Below are 19,705 nucleotides of genomic sequence, written 5' to 3' on the forward strand. Positions count from 1 at the left end.
ATGTTCATATACAGCTCTTTATAACGCAACACTGATCTCATAAAATGCTGCACTTTGAACGTTTGTTGTAAAATGGGTCATTAAAGGCCTCGAAAAAATATTTTTCTCAATCAGCATCTGTATTTCTGTTTTTCTCTGTGCTCTTCTCACCGGCTTGGAGTGAGCTTCATAAGAAAAAGGTGATTTCACATATTTCCGTGAACCAATCAGGATTTAGCACCATTTGAATCAGAATCTGATGATAGTTGGTGGGTTGCCAGGCCACTGTCAACAGATCTGTTAAATGCCAAACTTTGACTGTTGCTTAATTTCTCGATAGTTAGAGAATAATAGTAGATAATATGACAATTATTACTTTTAAACTAAGTTTCAGGGGCTTTAACACACGTACCATTTAAATGATTGTGCTAGTTGTCTTGTCTTCGCTGACTTCATAGCACAATTATTGATGACTACAATAGTGAGCGATTTCTCTCACTTCTACATAAACAATTATGCCCATATTACACAGCAGATGAATGGGTGTGCAGAGCTGTACAATACAGCCAGCTTTTTTATTCTTCACACGACTACTTTTTTGCACAAATGAGTGCAACATCATGAATCCAGAGGGAGGCTATGTGACAGCAGGCTACTTGCCCCGTCTTCAGTGCGGTTATTTGTAACAGGTATGAACACTTCTTCAATTAAACATCAGGCTGCACATCTGTCAAAGACCACAGACGCCACTCTGTAAGGTGAGCACTTTTATTTAGTACAGTTACAACATGCAGATTTCTATCAAGTGAATCAATGCAACAAATGAAAATCATGCACACATTAAAAAAATCAATATAAACAGGAGAATCAAATGATAATCACCATTAAAACATATCTACTTACATGAGTAGGAAGATGAATTTAAATTTATCATAAATATTACACTGTGGAGATGATCTTCAGGGTGTTCAGGGAGGGTGAATAGGAAGTCAGCACTACACATCATGGAAAGTAATACAGTGGCGAGGACACATTGCCCGGATATTATGTGGGCACTTGCTTTACATTCCTGGTATATTAACATCTTACCCTAGTGCAAATATCATCAAAACACAGCACATGGTAGGTAAAAACAAAAAGGAACCTCTGACAGGAAACCTCAACCATACTTAACTTGGATAATATATTCATTTCCAAAAAATGATAGAGATGTGTGGGTATGGATTGAAATAAGAACAACAAACATTTGTAACTGCTCAGCGTCATTTAATCATCATCAGAGGAGTCTCGCTCGATGCTGTAAGCCATGAAGAAAGCGTCAGGGCGGGTGGGGACGAGGGGATGACCCGGTCTCACAATCTCAAAACCCAGGAAACTGAATGTACGCAGCAGGGATGCTGAGGAGAGACAGGATGTACACAGATGAAGACTTGATATCTGACATTGACACTGAAACTACACCTTCCCAGTCAGAGCTGTCAATATATCCCAAAATCGCCCAAAATGTATTCATTTATTGAAGTATTGTAAATACATTTATATGGACCCCGAGAAGACCAGCCCCTGTTGGCGTTACAGCAGCTAATTGGGATCTAAATAAATAAAAATGAAAATGGACCATCACAGGTACCTCCTGTCTGAAGATGAAGTTCATCTGCCACATTTAAGGTCACATTTTTTGACCTTAAACATTTTTTCAACTGACTTGAATGAGTGTATTGTCAGTCATTCATCTAATAGTTACCTCTGACTTGCCATGCTAGGGGAACATACATACATACAACTAGTGAAACTGTCGAAAACCGATTCTAATTGTGAGTTTCAGGTGTATTTGACCTTGAAGTTCAATTCTGTTTTCCATCATTCAACGCAGTTTCTTGTGTCCCTAATCTTACTTTATACCCTCAGTTTGTACCATCATGTTACCTCTCTTTGATTGTCCAATGTACATTTTCGGTCAAACATCTGTAGGCAAGTGTACCTAAAGCAGTACCTGTGTCATCTGCCCCACACTAGCTGCCAAATATAGGTTTAGCCCCTGAAATGAACACTAATTCTCAGGAAACATATTTTCTAAACCTGTATTAGAAAACAGGTGATACAAAATTACACTTTATTACTCGTACTATTTATCCTACATTTATTTGAAAATCTAAAAAAAAAAGGTGATTTTTAAAAAATGTTGTAGCATTAACGGGTTAAGAAACCCAGACAAGTCTCACCTCTATCGTCACGACTCTTGTGAAAACAGATGAACACATGATCAACCTGCAGCTGCTCTTCTGCAAATTCCAGCAGAAGGGCAAAACTGTAAAGAAACAAAGCAAACAAAAAGTGTTAATGTTTTATAGGAGGGATGTTAATGAATTTCAAAAGAAAATTATTCATGATGGTCTAAGTACATTACTATGAATCACAGGTCTGTTTTTACTTAACTTGACAAAATCTTGGAATTGATTAATTGATTTTATTTGCAATGAATCCACATTTTTTCCCCCATTTCAAATCACAAAAATAATCAAACTACAGATTCTTTTCTTTTAATCACTGAGAAAGATTCCAACTGACCTGTCTTTGCTGCCCTCAGGCAAAGCTCCAGGAGGGATTTCAACATAAAGGTTCCCCCCTTTCAGTGCCGCCCTCCAGACGCAGTGTTTGCCTTCAGAGCGACGGGGCTCAAAGAGCAAGAAGCGCACTCTGCCGTTGGCAGGGGGAGGCTCCTCAAGAACCAGCAACTGAGTATTCTACATGACAGAGAGGAAAAAACAGGGAAATAATACATAAAAGTTCAGATGACATCAAAAATGAAGTTTGAAAAACCATCTGTGACTACTTAAATTAACTGACTATTGAAATTATGACGACAATTACAAAAACAATTTAGAGCTGCCCAAGGCAACTGTTACTTAATTTTGATCCAGATCATGTGACTGAAGTCAAATTGATGTTAAAAAAAAAGAAGAAAAGAAAGAAAAATAAGTGGTTCAACTTACAGAATAGAATAGCTTAGCTGAAAGATTGCGATCCCGCTGGTCATTCCCTCGCCCACCTGGGATCTTCAGGGGTGGGAGAGGGGCATCAGGAGCACCACAGAGGCCCCGGACACGGGTTACTGCAACAGCGGGAGCACCTCCTGGGGTTGGAGATACTGGAGGGCGAAACAAACGCACACACAGATGGAGCCATTATAAGTGGAGCATTCACTGAGGATTCTTCTACCAAACTCTCAAGATAAACAGCAGGCTTAGCACACATTACACTGCTGAGTGATTCATCTCTGAAATAAGTCAAACAGTTGCTAAAGTTGAGTGAGTGACAAAATACAAGATGGGGGGGGGTCAATTTAATCAGTTACTGCCCTCGTCTTAGGCACAGACGTTTGTGTGATGCGTTGACCGATAAAAATCTGACCTGAGCACATTAAATTAACAGGCACGAGCGGTTTGCTACACTACCACATCAATGATGACTCATATAACAACATCACAATTTAGTTTGTTAAATGTCAGTTAAACATTTACTGCAACCCCTCCAGAGAAATTTTGTTTTCATCTCACAAAGACATGTCATGATCCTCCTCACTGTCCCCATGTTGTTCATATAGGAGCGGGGGGGGGCGTATAACTTCCTAAAACCGATTTGTATACTATGGTTTCTGTGGGGCAACTTTAAGCTTGTCACATGATACTTAGAGGAAGGCTGCCAGTGGAACAGGCTCTGTTTGTATAACCATTAGCCTACTTTAGTCCTGCACCGCGTTGCTCCAGGTCACAACAGACAGGGACAAACACCTGTTTGGCGAGTGAGATCAGCCATTTTAATTCAGAGGCCAGTCAAAGTGCTCTATAGAATAAGCTTAGCTTGCCTGCGCAGAGGTCTGTGTGTGCGGCTGCATACATTTACAGTTTTGAGAGCGATCCTATTCTCAGAGCTCCTATCGGGGACACAACCCATTAGTGCTGCCACATCGACGCAAGCGCTCTCAGACACGCACAGATGCTCTCTTACGCAAATGCCACTGCTGTGCTATATGTGGAGCAGATGTGTGAAAACCAAATGAGAACCATTGTCACTCCCATAACTAGGTCTGAGTCAATATTCAATATACAGCCAATTGCCTGATCTTGCAAGACATTGAGATTGCAAACGTGCACAAGTCCTCCCTAAATCCAATTATGAGATTATGTAAAACAGCCAATTAACAGCATTCTTTGAAATCCCCATGCCCACAGCATGCAGCAACGCACATTCACGCCCCAGTTTTGTCTTGGCAAAGACAGCTGCTCTGGTCACATGAGCGATGCTTCTACTTGCGCAAGAGCACCTCTGCCATGTATGAATACCATGTACAATCATCTCTAGGAGATTGTCTAAATGCAAGTATCATTAGCGGAAAGTGTTGGTGCTTCAGATGACCAACGTGCTGTTATACAAGCCTTATCTCAAAGTAGACCACAGGATCAGTAGCTGTGAGTGAATCCGTTTCAAAGGACACCTGCTGGTGTCTAAAAAAGCTACAGCTTGAAGAGAGAAAACAACTTTATGTAATTCAACATATTTTACACCATCTTCAACAATCTGTCACTGGAGTGTTGCATAACAGCATCTACACTGCTGTTACCATAGATGGCAAAAATCACCAGGTTAAATATAAAAGTATGAAAATAATTATATATCTATCGAGCAAGGACTAGCTTCTGTGTACAACATGTCATCACTGGACCCGACATTCCCCATACCACCCCCTTCGCAGTGCAGTGGAAATTTCCTATGAGTCCTTCACAACACTGTAGAGCTAGGCAAACAGCCTCGACCGAAATCTTGTCAGGACACGACTTTGGTACACACATCCCTGAGCTAATCGTTCACAGATTGTTTAAAATTATAACCCATATTTCCGGGCATCAAACCCTCATGTGTTCTCATTTCCATACAATTTAAAGTGAACCAGCAAACAAGCCGTCTCCTGAGACTATTGGCTGGCAAATGCCCCCCACAATGGTTAATATAATACTTAAATCACATTGAAGCACATAGCAAACGTTACTTAAAATGTTGATTAACTATCTCGACTCATTTCCCCGTTGTAAACCAGATTGGTTCATCTAATCCTTTTCGGCAAGTTACGGGGTGTCAACGCCAGCTAGCACCTGAGCCCGAGGGCAAAATGGAAAAAAACAAGCCATGAAGCCACAAATGACCAATTCAACCACCACTGCGACGGTTAGCAACAAGCTAACTGTACATAACGTTATATAAATATTTGTTGTACCCCGTGTCTTCTAACAAGAGCGCGGTAAAATTCACAAATACAATCAAAATAGTGTTGTTATTGCCACCGATTATTTTCACTGCAACGCCGAAAACATGAAAACATCCGTGATGTAACGTTAGCGAAACCTTAGCGCTAGCCGCAAACTAGCTCAGCTAGCAATTTCCCTACGCTGACATTCATATGACCGTTAAGCAAATATGCTTTAAATAATCGGAGAAAAATCACAGTTGTTTGTAACATTTAAGAAGCTCGATAAAGGGCCACCAATTGTTCATTCGATACTGCTAACTTTAGCTAACTAGCGCCTCAGCATTTAGCCAACATTAGCTTTCACGCATTTCTGTGGCGTTTCACATATTAGCTTATGGGTTAGCTTAGCTAGTGCATGGATATCAACAGCAGCGTACACCGTGTTTTTGTCAATTTGCGGATTACCAATGTTAATTAAATGTCATACAATCGGGATGCAACTCTGTAATCCAGGGTGATTTAATAGTTTAAAGACGTTAAACGAATATGTATCAAACCAAATGCGACTGACGCGATTGATTGATGTATTTTGGAAACGTCAACTGAAATAAAGCTGTTATGTAAACAAGAAACATGGGGAATCGTGCTAGCCACTCCTGGAAATATACCGTATCTCTTGGCTAGGCCGCAGTTTTTAAACTTAGCTTAGCTTGCTAAGTTAGCTTAACGTTATGACAATTCACAACGACTACAACAACATACCTTTCACTTTCAGGTTTATTACTGGATTGCTCAATAACAGGCATCTCGGATAAGTTTCTCTCTTTTTCTCTAACAAAACAATGACTATTCAAAATCGTCTGTAGGTTAGATTTAACCATCCGGCCAGCGTCCACACCAGCTGCTCGCTCTTTCCTCTCCCCTTCGCCTAATGTTGGGCTGAGAGCTGCCAGGCTGCAGTATTTGTCAGGGGAGTGTCCTGTCCACCATGACGTGTTACTGTGAAAATATGACGCAGTTAATGAGCGCCTTTACTGAACCACTTCAAATGTAAAGCTATTGGACCCTGAACATGTAATTTAATGATAATGATTTAATGTTTGGCTACTTTACCTTAATGTAGGGTTACAACAAGTAAAGTCCTATATTGAGAGTGTAAAAGTAGGTAATTTAGTACGTACTCAGTAAGTACTGTGAGTACTGGTATATATTTTATTATTACTGAGGAATTAATTTTTAAACAGCATTTTACTGTTGTAGCCAGTGGAGGGGGCGCTAATTTGAACTACTTTACATACTGTTAGGTAGTTTAATCTTTAAAAAGTACATTGTATTTTATAAGGTATTTTTTAATCTTAAACTAAATATATATGAATTTGTAAACTTAATTAATTAATTAGATTAATTAATTAAACACTAGCTCTCAAATAGATAAGTGCTCAGTGGTCCGTCATCAAATGAACACCACAAATCATAATATTTTGTCTGTTGTCGATTAGGCCTAGATTGTCTTGTTATTGTTGTACTGTATTTTGAAGTTTATGAGATAGATCGATGGATAGAAATGTATGTTTATATCTAGATAGGCTATAGCCTCTCTCTCTCTGCCTGCACTATAGCCTATATGCAGTCCACTGGTTGCCACTATTAGGGGTGGCTTGTGGTCCTCGTGCTCCACACCATTTGTTCAGTGGTCTGTGTAGATGTCTTAAATTGTGGTCCTGTTCGACCTCATACCCATTCTTGTTTTGTGTAATTGTATGAAATTGATGTATGTATGTTGGTTTTATCCTAGAATTAGAATATAACCACTGTGTGACTCCCCAGTCGACACACCTTCCGCTTCCTGGGCACTATCGTCACACAGGACCTCAAGTGGGAGCTGAACATCAGGACCTGTACACCTCCAGGACCCTGAGGCCTGCAGGAAAGATTGTGGCTGACCCCTCCCACCCCAGACACAAACTGTTTCAGTCACTCCCCTCAAAACCTCATGCCACAAGAACAGTTTCATCCCATCCGCAGCTTGCCTCATCAACAAGACTCCAACAAGGCCTACTGATACTGAGTCTCAACCCCCCACACACTACACGTTATATTAACGTAAAGTCTACACACCTGACTCACTGCGTTACATTAAGGCACATCTTCGGGATTACTATGTTGCAATATTCTTTAAACTTCATACTGTGAACTTTTGCACTTTCCCTGGTAAATATTTTGCACATTCCTGCACAAAACTGTACAGCTCTATTAGTTGTAGCTCTATTTTATTCTTCTCCAACAAGCCAAGATTAATGGAAAATGAGTCGTGTTTCATTATTTTATCCCAACGAATATAGGCTAAATAAGTGGACACTTGTCCACCTATAGCTTAACTGCTGGTAAGTATCAACAGTATTAGTACACACTACAAGTCATTTTCCTTTTTTCAACGACTTCCATCTGTGCCTGTCAATCAAGGAGCAGAGGAGCGTGGTGCAGGGTGTGTATAACACTGTCTCTGGTGCCTGCACGACAGAAATCAACACAACCACATTACCCTTCACTTCAATGGTGAGAAAACACTGAAGGGTCAAATTGGGTAAGTTTCTTTTTGTTTCTGTTCAGAGGTTCATATAAAACTAAACTCAGCTTCTTTAAATCATATTTGTCTTTTTGAACTAGCTGCAGGTGCCTATTTTAAACTGTCTTATGATAGTCTGTGACATACAGTCCAGTGTGAAAGCCGTGGCAGTACAGGCACATATACTTTGCAAAAAGTTTTCCAGTTGTTTTTATGCATAATAAAAGCTGAATTTTTTATTTTGGATCCAACTTTAAACTTGAAACCTCAAGTTACTGGACTTCAGGAGCCAGAGTTGGAACATTTGAAAACATCATAAGTAAGAAATATGTCCGCCCTAAACAAGCAGCCATGTGAACTCTATGGCAACTAGTACATGCATCTGACTCGTTTGTGTCTCTTCATAGTGTCTTATGACCGGATTCTGTCCATCGAAAATTTGAGTGATGTTCCAAATCCATGGAAGGGAGTCACTATGAACCGCTGCTTGGTGCTGGCACTGGTCGTACTGCTCGTGAGCTCAGGGGTCAGTGAACTGCATGGTGAGTACTGTAATCATGTCGCCTTACGTACAGAAAGGAAACACACCTGAAAGTAAATTCCTTGACTAAGAATGACAAATAAGATGCACATCTAATGTTGACAGCAAGTTTTATTGGGTTTGTTTATATACAACGTGCATCCTTTTAACAGTACTTTCTACTTCAGTGTATTATTGTATTATCTTCAAACTCCAAACCCTAAACTCTTTCTCCTCTGTTTAAGTCAACAGGCCTTCAGTGTCTTTTCTATTATTTTGTTTTCTAGATGCTATGGATTCTTTTGTTGAGGAGACAGGTATAAGGTCTTTCATTGGAAGTCTGCAGGATGGTTCAATAACTCAGGTACTGTCTATCTCTAACGCATGCAGGTGGCCTAGGCCTCATTTCAAGGGTTAAGTTTTTGTGGAGTTATATTGTTTTTCACACTTATTCTGAGATACAAATCAACAGAGGCCTTTGTTTACGTCTCTGTACGCGTTAAACAAGATACCATATCCTGAATGGTGAGATTATTTTATTTGCAGGATGTGAACGGGATCAGCCCTGCATCTGAACTAGTATGCCCGAGGCTAATGTTGTGTTGCCAAACCTTTTTCTCGTCAAGCTCATTTTTTGGAGAAACTCTTCAAATAATCCACCAACCTTCATGAGCTTGACAAATGTAGATTTGGTTATGACTATTGCTGTTCTAATTAGTGCAATGCATTAGCCATACAAAATCTCTAGCAGTGCCTCTGATTAAGCCTCCTAAATGCTCTGTAATGTGTCAAAAGAACAGTCATAATGCATTGCAAGTATGACTTCATTGCATCATACTACAGTATGTCATATTTTACAATGTCACGGTTTATTATGATTCCTCAATTTTCTATAAAGTCTTAAAGTTCCTCACCACCACCATAATCCTCACCAGTCTCTCTGCTGTTCAGTTAAATTTCAGACTTGAACAAATGAAAACTAAACTATATAATAATAATAATATAGAATTGTCACTCTATTTAAGTGTGGATTTCCCTTTAAGTACAACAAAGCTATTCTGAAAATCACAAAAGTCTTATCCTTGAAGTGACTGTCTAGTAAGCAAGTGAATGTATAGAGTTTATAGATATTTTCATCTTTTCTATGTTTATGTGGTTGTATAATATGTGTATTTCTGAACCAGACTGTGTTGTTTCCCTGCTGTCTGCCTCCAGATTTCCATATGGGACAGTTTCATGTGGTGGTGGGGATCCGAAGAACTTGGAGCGATAAGAAGAAGAAAAAAGCCGATTGGCAGCAAAGCAATCCTGAAACCCAAACCTAAAGCATGATTTGTGTACAGCTGTTTAAAGAAAAGCGAAGGGTGAAAACATGGATATGCCATCAACAGGTTTCTGAATTTAAGAACACAAACAGTCTTCAATATACTTTGCATTTAATAATATAAAGATACAGAATGTTAATACATATTTTATATCACTCAATCAAATCTACCTTTTAGTATCAGTAATTTAGAAATGTCACTTACCACCACATTGTAACTTAATATTATATTAACACCAGCTGCAGTCATTGAGTCATCAACAATTTGGTAGTTTTACAATAATATTTTCAATGATAATTGGAATTTTAATTAAAGCACAAAAAGTTTATCAAAGGATGATAAGAGGTTTGCCCCGACAACAATGGATTTCTATTCAACTTCTTCGATAATAAAAATAAAGTATTTACAAACTGAGGAAGATGATAATACACATATTTGACTTGTGCTGTGTGCATCTACTGCAAATAATACATTGTCTATACATGTGAAAATATATAGCCTAAAGAGACTTCTGTGAATTAATGTGCATTTACTCTCAGTGTATTAATACTGTCTGAATAAATAAATGACATTTAAGTAACACATAAAGTGACACTTATGGTCAGTGACTGTCAAACCAAACGTAAAAATATCTTTTGTGTCAGAAGTGCACTCCAAGAGGAAAACAGCTTTAGCGGCATCCGCACTCCTTGGCCACCACATCTGGTTTAATGGAGAGGTAAGTCCCATGTTGGTTGAAGTCCACCACCTCCAGGGCTTCGTAGGCCACAGGGACACAGCACAGCGCCCGCTCATCCGCATTCTCACTCTCGATGTGGGAGTTGAGCAGGACGGCATGGTTGTTGGCATTGACCAGGGGGAAAGCACAAGAGCCATGGCAGTTGTTGATGTTGGCAGTGTTTGGACCCACAAGACGCCTTTCAAGGGACACGGTGAGACTCTTCAGCCCGCATACGTTGCCCCTCGGTGGGTTGTTGGGGCCAGCTCTGGTAGCCCGCAGTCCTATCTGCACCTCATACACTCGGGCCACCGTCTGCAGGGCCTTCAGCAGAATAAATGCACGGTACTGGCTGTCTCCTACTCTATGCAGAAGAGGAAACAGAAGCATCAGTTAAAAAGTGGTAATACAGGCTACTTGATATCCAAAAATCTAAAATCATGTCAGGTGGGCTAAAGAATAATGCTAATACAAGTCTACAGTGTGATTCCCAAACGGGGGGGGGGGGGGGGGGGGTCTGCAGTGTTCCCAGGGTGTGCGTGGAAAGATTGTGAAGTAACTCAACCAATGTGATGAAATAAAAATTATGATTTGATTTTAAATATATACCCACATATTGAGTCAGCTGTAACACCTACATACCAAATGTTCTAAAAGTAATGCATAAACAGTTAGCTAATGGGTAAACAACTGAAATAGCTAAAAGTAGCTAATGGATAAAATGTTTAAATAGTTATCTTAAAGTTATGAATAAATGGTTGAAATGAGTAATGGAACTAGCGCCTTCTGCCACTCCAAGTGTATGTAGTATGTGCAGTGAAGAAGTGTATGAATGCAAACTTGTATAAATATATTATATCGTTAATAGTTAAATAAAATCCACTATTGGAACATGATGGGGGTAGATGTCATGGGTTCCCCTGAGAGGGCACTGGGGGTGTACTTAACAGAAAAGGTTGGAACAACTGCTTTAGGAGACTGTTTTCTTGTACACATCACCTGCTGCCGGTTCCTTCTTTGGAAACGCACTGAGTTCTTTGAGCCTCCCCAGCCTCTCCGTGGCTCCTTGACCCACCTCCTCCCTTATTACCTCCGTTATCTGCATCACAGTCTGCTCCAACCTCTGCCTGAGCTCCTCCAACAGTGCAGGAGACAGGGCCAACTCTCCACGATGCACCTGAAACATGGAGCCCCAGCTAGTGAAGGAGAAGATGGTGGGGGCCGAGGAGTTGATCAGTCCTGCCAGCAGGGTCTCGCTAGAGGTTAAGCCTAGTGTCAGGGGAGGCAGGGACTGTAAGGAGTCCAGCTGGAGTGGAGGGGACTCAGGCTGGTCCTGAGGCAGGATATCACCCAGGAACCGCTTCAACTCACAGAGGAAGGAGGAGGTCTGCGAAGAGGCCAGGGAGGAACCTGAAACGTGTGCATATCTGAGAAAGAAAGTAAAAAATGTTACTGAGCAGCACTCTGACAATAGTCTGGTAAAATAAACGGGGAACATGAAAGCTAACACAACCTCGTAACAGTTCCTGTTTCCTGAGAGAAAAGCAGAAGTGGAGTCATGCTGATGTTACTTCCTGATTTTCCACCAATAAGGATGTCTTTCAGGCTTTGTTCTGCAAAGAGAGGACATGTGAGGAGAGCTAACATGAAACTAAGAAATTATGTCTTACTCATATCATGTCTTACTCATATCAGGGGATTTTGTCTCAACAGAAATCCTCCATTTCTGGTGAATGTCGCTCTCTGATGCTTTTCCTGTCAGCATTATGTACTGTGTTTCTCCTGAAATGCACACAGACTAGAAAACACAACAACAGGAAAACAGCAGAAATATCAGTGATACAATCACATTTAGGAACAATTTCATGCGTTATTCACACCAGGGCTTTCTTTACCTGTGTGTTAGGATGCAGCGACTGACTACTGAAAGTGACATCTAGGTTTCCTCCTGTGAGGGGGCCTTCAAACGCCAAAAGCAGCACAGGGTTCAGCTTGAGCAAAGAAGACTGTGGGGGGTCAAAGGTCAGTCTGAGTGTTCCTCTCTCATCTTCCTCTGCCAAGAGCACTGATGGAGAAAGACATGCCGTAAGCTAAAAAAAAAAAAAGACCTTCAAACTAAAATGATTACAACCAGTGAGCACTGTTACCTCCAGCTGGATGCAAAACCTCCAATCCATTTCTCTGGTTTCTGCTTGTTTCCTTAGCGAGCTCTAATAAGACTGAGTCTGATGAATTATCAGATGCTGTGCAGATTGCAAACAGAGCCAAAGTCCCGTTTGTGAGTTCACCGTCGTTCCCCACACCTTCGCGCAGCACAGCAAATACGCCATGCACAAAGCACGGTGCACTGTGAGGGGCGTGATGAGAAGCTGATGAGGTCGATGAGGTCTCTGCTGATAGGGAGGTGTGCTCTGCATTTTTAATTTCCAAACTATCTCCGGTCTCTGTGGAGCTCGTTGCGTGGAGGTCTCCTTTGATTGGATTGGAAAAAGAACAAATTACATTGCACACAGAAAAACAGATTAAAGCTAGACGCAGGAAACGCATGCAAACAATCCAATTTTTGGCTCAAAACGCACTAAGTGACAACATAAAATGTAAAGGCATGGCACAACATAGCAGGAGTATTAATGCACAAATGTTGGTTTAAATTGTGCAGAATCGGACCTGTCATTGTGGAGCCGTGGGCCGGGATCAGTTGCTGTCCATGTGAGACCTGCAGGGCCACACAGAGCGTGGTCCAGCAGAGCATCAGTGCGCCACAGTAGAAGACATCCACAACCAACATACTGCACTGTCTGTTTGTGTGCCTGTGTGGTCGGACCTTCGCTTGTTTTGAATGGGTCAAGCTCATGAGGATGGGACTTATATCCTCCCGCCTTCCCTTCTGACTAACTGGGGAACACGCTGCCAAAATAGGAATATTATGTGTCCTTGATGATTTGGACTGCTGTTGTCTATTTGAGACCTTTGCTGCACTTAAAGGTGCTTTCTTCACCTTCAGAAGGCAGATTTGTTGTTTTGGACACACACTGAACCTCCCTGTCTGCAGACTCAGATTAATGGCGGTGAGGACACACATTACAGGAGGTTTCCAGATCATAGAGTGGACTTCTTTCTTATGAACCTTTCACTGTCTAAAACAAGCGATTCCCCACGCTGGAAGGGTTAGACATGTTTGTTTTAACCCCTCGTAGTTGTATAGCAAAGATCTTCACTTCAGTATTTTGTGCAGTTAAACAAACAAGAAATAACATGTCAGCTTTAGAGGTGCTGGTAGACAGATTATGTTACCTTTGGACAGAGCCAGGCTAGCTCTTTCCTTCTGTTTCCAACTTGTTAGCTAAGCTTTGCTAACAAGCTACAGCTCAACTTCATATTTAATGGACACATATGTGTGTGTGGTATCAATCCTCTCATCTCTTGGCAAGAAAGGGGATAAGGGTATTTCCCAAAATGTTGAAAAAGCTGAGTTTATAGTTCATGGCAAGTATTCTTGCTAATTTTACTTGTTATTGGTGTGAATGAAACAACACAATTCAGAGCAGGTTATCCTAATGTGTACAATTTATCTGCTCTCATTCATGCAAGAAGGGGGAGAAACGGTGAACAAAATCCTGCTCACAGAGACATGAGATCTGATTCCTTTCAAAGAGCCTTTACTCCCATCACTACTCTCACAGCTGCAGTCTTGTTTTGCAGACAGTCAAGGTCTCGGAGCTGTTTAGCAGCTGTGTGTCCCAAGAGATAAAACCAAGGCTCATTCTTGTACATCTCAAAACTTCAGTGAGGAATGACAAGAACTGTCCATTATTGTCTAATGGCTGCTACATGTTATCAACATCAGAACACTTCTTGGCAGGTACCAGATCTTCCCATTTCTTGCAGACAGCAACGTGAGGTTATTTCTGTATGTCTGTACTGTGGGAATCGGGTCCTGTGTTCAACAGCAAACATACATCTATGATCTGGTGTAACTCTACATGTTTCTGTGCCTATCACTATCTAATAGTGTCATCTACATACTGTGGGCCACAATGTTGATCTGTTAGGAAACCGTCAATGTCTTTTGACTGTTGATAAAACAATGGTGGACATCCAGGTGAAAAGCTTCACTACACAGGCTTGTTGTTGAGACATTACAGGCATTTTGGCACAAAAACAAGCACACACTTCCCCGAATTATGGTACCGGGAGCTCTGGTTATTTGTCTAACAGCAGAAATGCAGCGGAACTCCATTTAAAAACAAGTTCTCAAATGTTAATCTCAATTACGTTTAAAAAGACAGTAGCTTTTATTATTTTGAATGAACAAATGAAAGCTCATTATGATGACCACAATAGAGTGCTGTCTTTTTGCTTCCTCCACATCACAGGTATTCTTCACTCATTCATTTCAAAATAAAACTAATTTTGGTCAAAGGTGTGCAAATGTCAGCATGAAGTACTCGTCTTCCATGGAGGTGAAAACAGAATGGAATCTGAAATAAATGCCACCACACACAACAAAATTAATTCAAATATTATATGAAACATTTTTTTATTAATAATCATAAAACGCAGAAAAAAAAAAACATTAATTCCATTTGTTTCATTATAACATCTTAGGATAAAAGCACCAACACCGAACAGTAACAAGTTTATCATGAAAACCCAGGGCCTCTTGGAAAGTAGGTTTGCCGTTATTGCACCTCAAACCTGCCCTGGCTTCACCGATCAGAGATCACTGTACACTTACTGTAGGTCACGTGTGTCCAGCGTCAGGAGGAATCCCAACAAAGGACAGTGAACCTCCTTCTTAGAGACTCAAATCTAGACAGAGGCATTTGTGAGATGAGGAAGATGCTGAAAGTCATAGCCATTTCACAGCTTCTCGAGATCAGACCGACTCATAAAGCTTTATAAAGCTGGATTTCTCTGGAGAGGCTGGATGTATGCGACAGTGAGAATGAATCGGAGGAGATCTGACTGCTGGCTAACTTTACCTTGAAATACGCTCACTGAGGGGTTGTCCTGGTCCTGAGTTGGGTTAGAGAGGGACTTCATCACGCCACGAGATGGTGAATAAGTTTGTGACATGCAGTAGTTTAAAAGAAAATTGTTTACATCATTACAACATTTCAAGCAATCTGGGAAGTTCCTGAGTTAAGACCTTTGGCAGGATTTAGAGTAAACAGCCTCGACTGCAAAGATCTCACAGATTACCAATAATGCACCAGGATGGAGCCTGCTGGAGAACTGCATAGAAGCTTGAATTCAAATCATGCGCATACACCAAAGGACTTGAATTACAGCACCTCACCCCTTTGACTGATTGTACAAGTAGCTACAAAACTGGTTGAAATCTGTAATGAACGTAATGCTTTTTTTTTTTTTTTTTTTGCCATTCCCACAAACTATTCTCACTTGCACATACATCACAACGTCCCCTCCAGGTTAGAGAAACTTCCGTAGGTTAGACTGGACCATAAGAAAGCCACCAGGCAAGCTCGTGTTGAAGATTATTAAACCATAAAACCCTGCAGCACAACAGGAGAAGAGTAGTATTTATCAATAGCTGCAATTTCCTTGTTTTAAGTGAAGGAGAGCACCGTGCTGTCTGTCTGACTAGTAGTATTAAAAACTGACAGGAATCTGAAGACACAATTAAAAGCATAACATGTAACTGCAATTGTACCAAACACCAAGAATAAGAAAATCAAAATAGCATCAACGTTAATTACAAAAGACCTCTCAGTGCTGGTAACAAATGTACTATTGTCTCTAATCATGTTCTAAAAATGACTTTCTTCTTTTCACTTGAACACTCGCAGGTGAAAAACACATTTGTGTTTACAGAGTGAGTGCACAGGACAGGAGTTTACAATAAAGCTTTGATTATTAGTCTACTCTTCCCTTAGATATGAACTGGCAAAGAAAAAGCACACACACACACACACACACACACACACACACACACACACACACACACACACACACACACACACACACACACACACACACACACACACACACACACACACACACACAGAGCTTAAGTGTATTCCCACTATCAGAGAAAAAAAAGGAAGCTGCTCTCACTCCCAACCAAGTGATGCCCACAGACGCCCTAACACAAGTGTTTTACACAAAATGCTCACATTACAAGGCCGGACCTTGACAGTAAGACATCGGAAAGACAGTGCGTTTAAGAGGTTGACACGTAGTTTTCTATGCACCAGTAAAGACTTCGGCTGTAAAATCTGAATTGCCATTGGAAACAGAAGCACCATTTTTCCTGCAGAATCTGGGTTGGTAAAAAAAAAAAAAGGAAAGAAACAAAGACGTGAAAACATCTGATAAACGTGATGACAGTTCTAGTGCTGGAATCTGGTTGTGTTCAAGCCACAGCACCTTTTGTTTGTCTGCGATAAAATTACACACAGCTTTCGAGTTTCTAGTTCTGCGGTGAGTACATCACAAGGATTCAGGTGCTATCGTGCTGCCATGTTGTTAGGCACCATCTGTTAAGATCCTGTGGTGGCGACGCTTCACTCTCCGTGGCTTCAAGCCACCTGTTTAACAGGTTGAGTTTAAGGTCACAATGTCCAAAACACCCCTATTCACTTTATATATATATATATATATATATACTTATATATATATATAGACTGTATATAGATACATTTTTTATATACCTTTCTGTTTACGATGAAGAGACATACAAGGAAAAACAAAAAGTTATGTACAAAAACAGTGTGTCTTGTTCACTAACAGATAAGCAGCTCGCTTTTGAGAGCAAATCGGGCTGACTTGTTTAAAACTGTGGCGTGAGAAACATGAACAGAGGTCCTCATACCTGTTTACTCAAGACTCTGAGCCAGCTGTCGCAGAGTAGTTTTATCTACAGTCGCACACTAGGCATTCAAAGGACCAGACGATAGCATATTAAATATGAGAAAGGAAATGCCAAAAAATGGCTTTAAAAAAATGTCCCTGTGTACAGCACCAAGTATTCGATTTCTTTTTGATGTTTTCACTACAGAATAAATAAGATCAGGTACAGTCCAAATGTAGCACCATTGTTTTCAGACTGTGAGTCAAGTACACACACTATTGCATTCTACAATGTCAACACATTTCAGGATTAAAAACAAAAAAAGAAAAAAAAAGAAAAAACAAATACCAAGGCAAATGGAGAGACTGACAGCATAAATATAATAATCTAAATTATACACAACTATACAGTCGGAGAATGAATCACATTCACAGTACAAACATTGTTTACAAAAACAAAAAACACAATCAAAAAGCAAACAAAAAAGGTGTGAAGAGAGTCCAGTAGTTTGCTGTGGTTATGGTTAATTGTTTTCTCAGTGTGTGAGGATTTGCATGCATGAGTGTGTACGTGTGCGCGTCTATATGAACTGAAGTCCATATACGTGTGTTCACGAGTCCTAAACATTTGCTTAAACCTGCATTTCCCGACAGCAGAGATAAATATGAATAAGTTTAGCTTAAGAAGAGTTAAAAATTCCTGCTGTAAGAATATTTCTGCTGCGGTCCCACATAGTAGTGTGATTTACCAAATTGACAGAAGAAAATGTTAATAAATACAGAAATTAGTTGATTTTTCTGTGGTCCTACTGTGATACTTTTATACCTGGATTCAGCTTCACGGCACAACACCGGGTCTCCAGCAGAGTGGCTGACTGTATCTACACAGAGCACCATCTCATTAAATGAATTACATGGGGTGTTTTTAAAAAAATGAAAAGTGTACTCGGCTCTGCTCAGCATTATTGGCACCCCTCGACATGTTGCTAAATCGCCATATTGTCAAAATTAGGCTGAAATCATAACATTGTTGTGTTCAGACTTCAAGACAATGATGTTCTTCCATATTCTTCATTCTTCAGTTCATTCGTTGTGAATGTTAAATATTCCTGATCACAAAATACCAAAAAGCTCCTTTTTGAAGTAAACAGAGAAAATTTCACTGATATGTTAAGTGTCTGATATTACAAGTGAAAACACTGACCCACACCTGAAGAATGATTTTAATCACTCAATGGGAACTTTGTTTTTGTTCAGTTAGTAGCAAAGAAAGGAAATATTAGTTTTGTGTGCCAAAATGGATGAACAGAATTATACAATTTTTGTCCCACTTTGCTCTTCAGTAAAGGGACTTAACAGTAAGAAACCCACATTTTTCTATTGTTTTTCCTTAAATATGAAAATATTGTAAGTCATCAACACAACCAGAGTATAAGGGGTGTCAACAAAACAGCCAGGACTTGTACATCTTCTGCTACATGAGTAACTGTATCTTACTATCCAGTGTGCAGTTAGACCAAAAGTTCCTCATCTTGCAACAAATATTGAATTTCACTGAAGGAAGAAAACAGAGATAAGAGAGTACGCATGCAGTGAGGCGAAACTGCATGACATCTGAGCAGAGTTCAGTGAACTGGTCGGTGTGTGTGTGTGTGTGTGTGTGTGTGTGTGTGTGTGTGTGTGTGTGTGTGTGTGTGTGTGTGTGTGTGTGTGCACTCATATGAAGTGAAACTTTGGAGGGAACCTGACGACATGATGAGATTCAGCTCAAAAAGGTGGACTGTGTGCTTCCATCTGTTGTTAAATGTTACATTGAATTATTATTTTGCTGAACATGAGTTGCTATAATAGTGACTAAGACACAATAAATGACACACTATAATAATATTGAGCACCTTAATGTTAAACCAGACATATTGATAGTTCAGTTCATTCAGGGCTGGGCAGCAGTGATTAATGATTTCCATTAAGTAAAACCTTCCAACTAACATTTAACACTCCACACATGAACATGACCAGTATCGATGAATTCTGCTCAAAGTGACCATAGTGGTGGTTAGTGTGTGTGTGCGTGTGTGTGTGTGTGTGTGTGTGTGTGTGTGTGTGCGTGTGTGTGCGTGTGTGCGTGTGTGTGTGTCTCTCTCAGAGATCCCAGTACAGAAGCCGGTCTTGGAGGCGGTAGGGTAGTGCAGACGTTTCGAAGCACCAGTGAGTGAGGACAGTGCCTTGGTCCGCACCTGGACATTTGCATAGTTTATTTAATGTTGAGGTAGTTTTAATCAATTACCTGAAACACCAAAGAAGACAGAAAAAGACACTGTGAGTGATTCTATGGCCAACAGATTCTACACGGCAAACAAACAAATAAGCCAAAACAGTATTAAATCCTGTCACTTTTACAATCCAGCAGTATTATACTTTAAATCTAACACCCAAGAATCGACTTACCTTGTTCAATCAGAACAACAGCTTGTGGGAGCACAGGGAAAACAGGTATCCTGTTTCTCACTCCCTACCAGTCTCTCTCTCTCTCTCT

At 40.4% G+C, this 19,705-nt stretch overlaps 2 protein-coding genes across 2 annotated transcripts; both read right to left on the bottom strand.

Annotated features, from left to right (window-relative positions):
- Window positions 1-733: 733 nt before the first annotated feature.
- oaz1a (ornithine decarboxylase antizyme 1a) lies at window positions 734-6,142 on the bottom strand. The gene is given in 6 exon segments (XM_070908701.1): window positions 734-1,376; window positions 2,202-2,287; window positions 2,548-2,723; window positions 2,973-3,059; window positions 3,061-3,127; window positions 5,987-6,142. Coding segments are annotated over 6 exon segments (666 nt in total). The 5' UTR covers window positions 6,106-6,142; the 3' UTR covers window positions 734-1,245.
- Window positions 6,143-10,305: 4,163 nt separating this feature from the next.
- Window positions 10,306-13,141, bottom strand: amh (anti-Mullerian hormone). The gene is given in 8 exon segments (XM_070908286.1): window positions 10,306-10,717; window positions 11,353-11,381; window positions 11,384-11,780; window positions 11,867-11,966; window positions 12,040-12,151; window positions 12,249-12,418; window positions 12,501-12,824; window positions 13,021-13,141. Coding segments are annotated over 8 exon segments (1,665 nt in total).
- Window positions 13,142-19,705: the final 6,564 nt, after the last annotated feature.

The sequence above is a fragment of the Enoplosus armatus genome, chromosome 7 (assembly GCF_043641665.1).
Source record: "Enoplosus armatus isolate fEnoArm2 chromosome 7, fEnoArm2.hap1, whole genome shotgun sequence".
NCBI lineage: Eukaryota > Metazoa > Chordata > Actinopteri > Centrarchiformes > Enoplosidae > Enoplosus > Enoplosus armatus.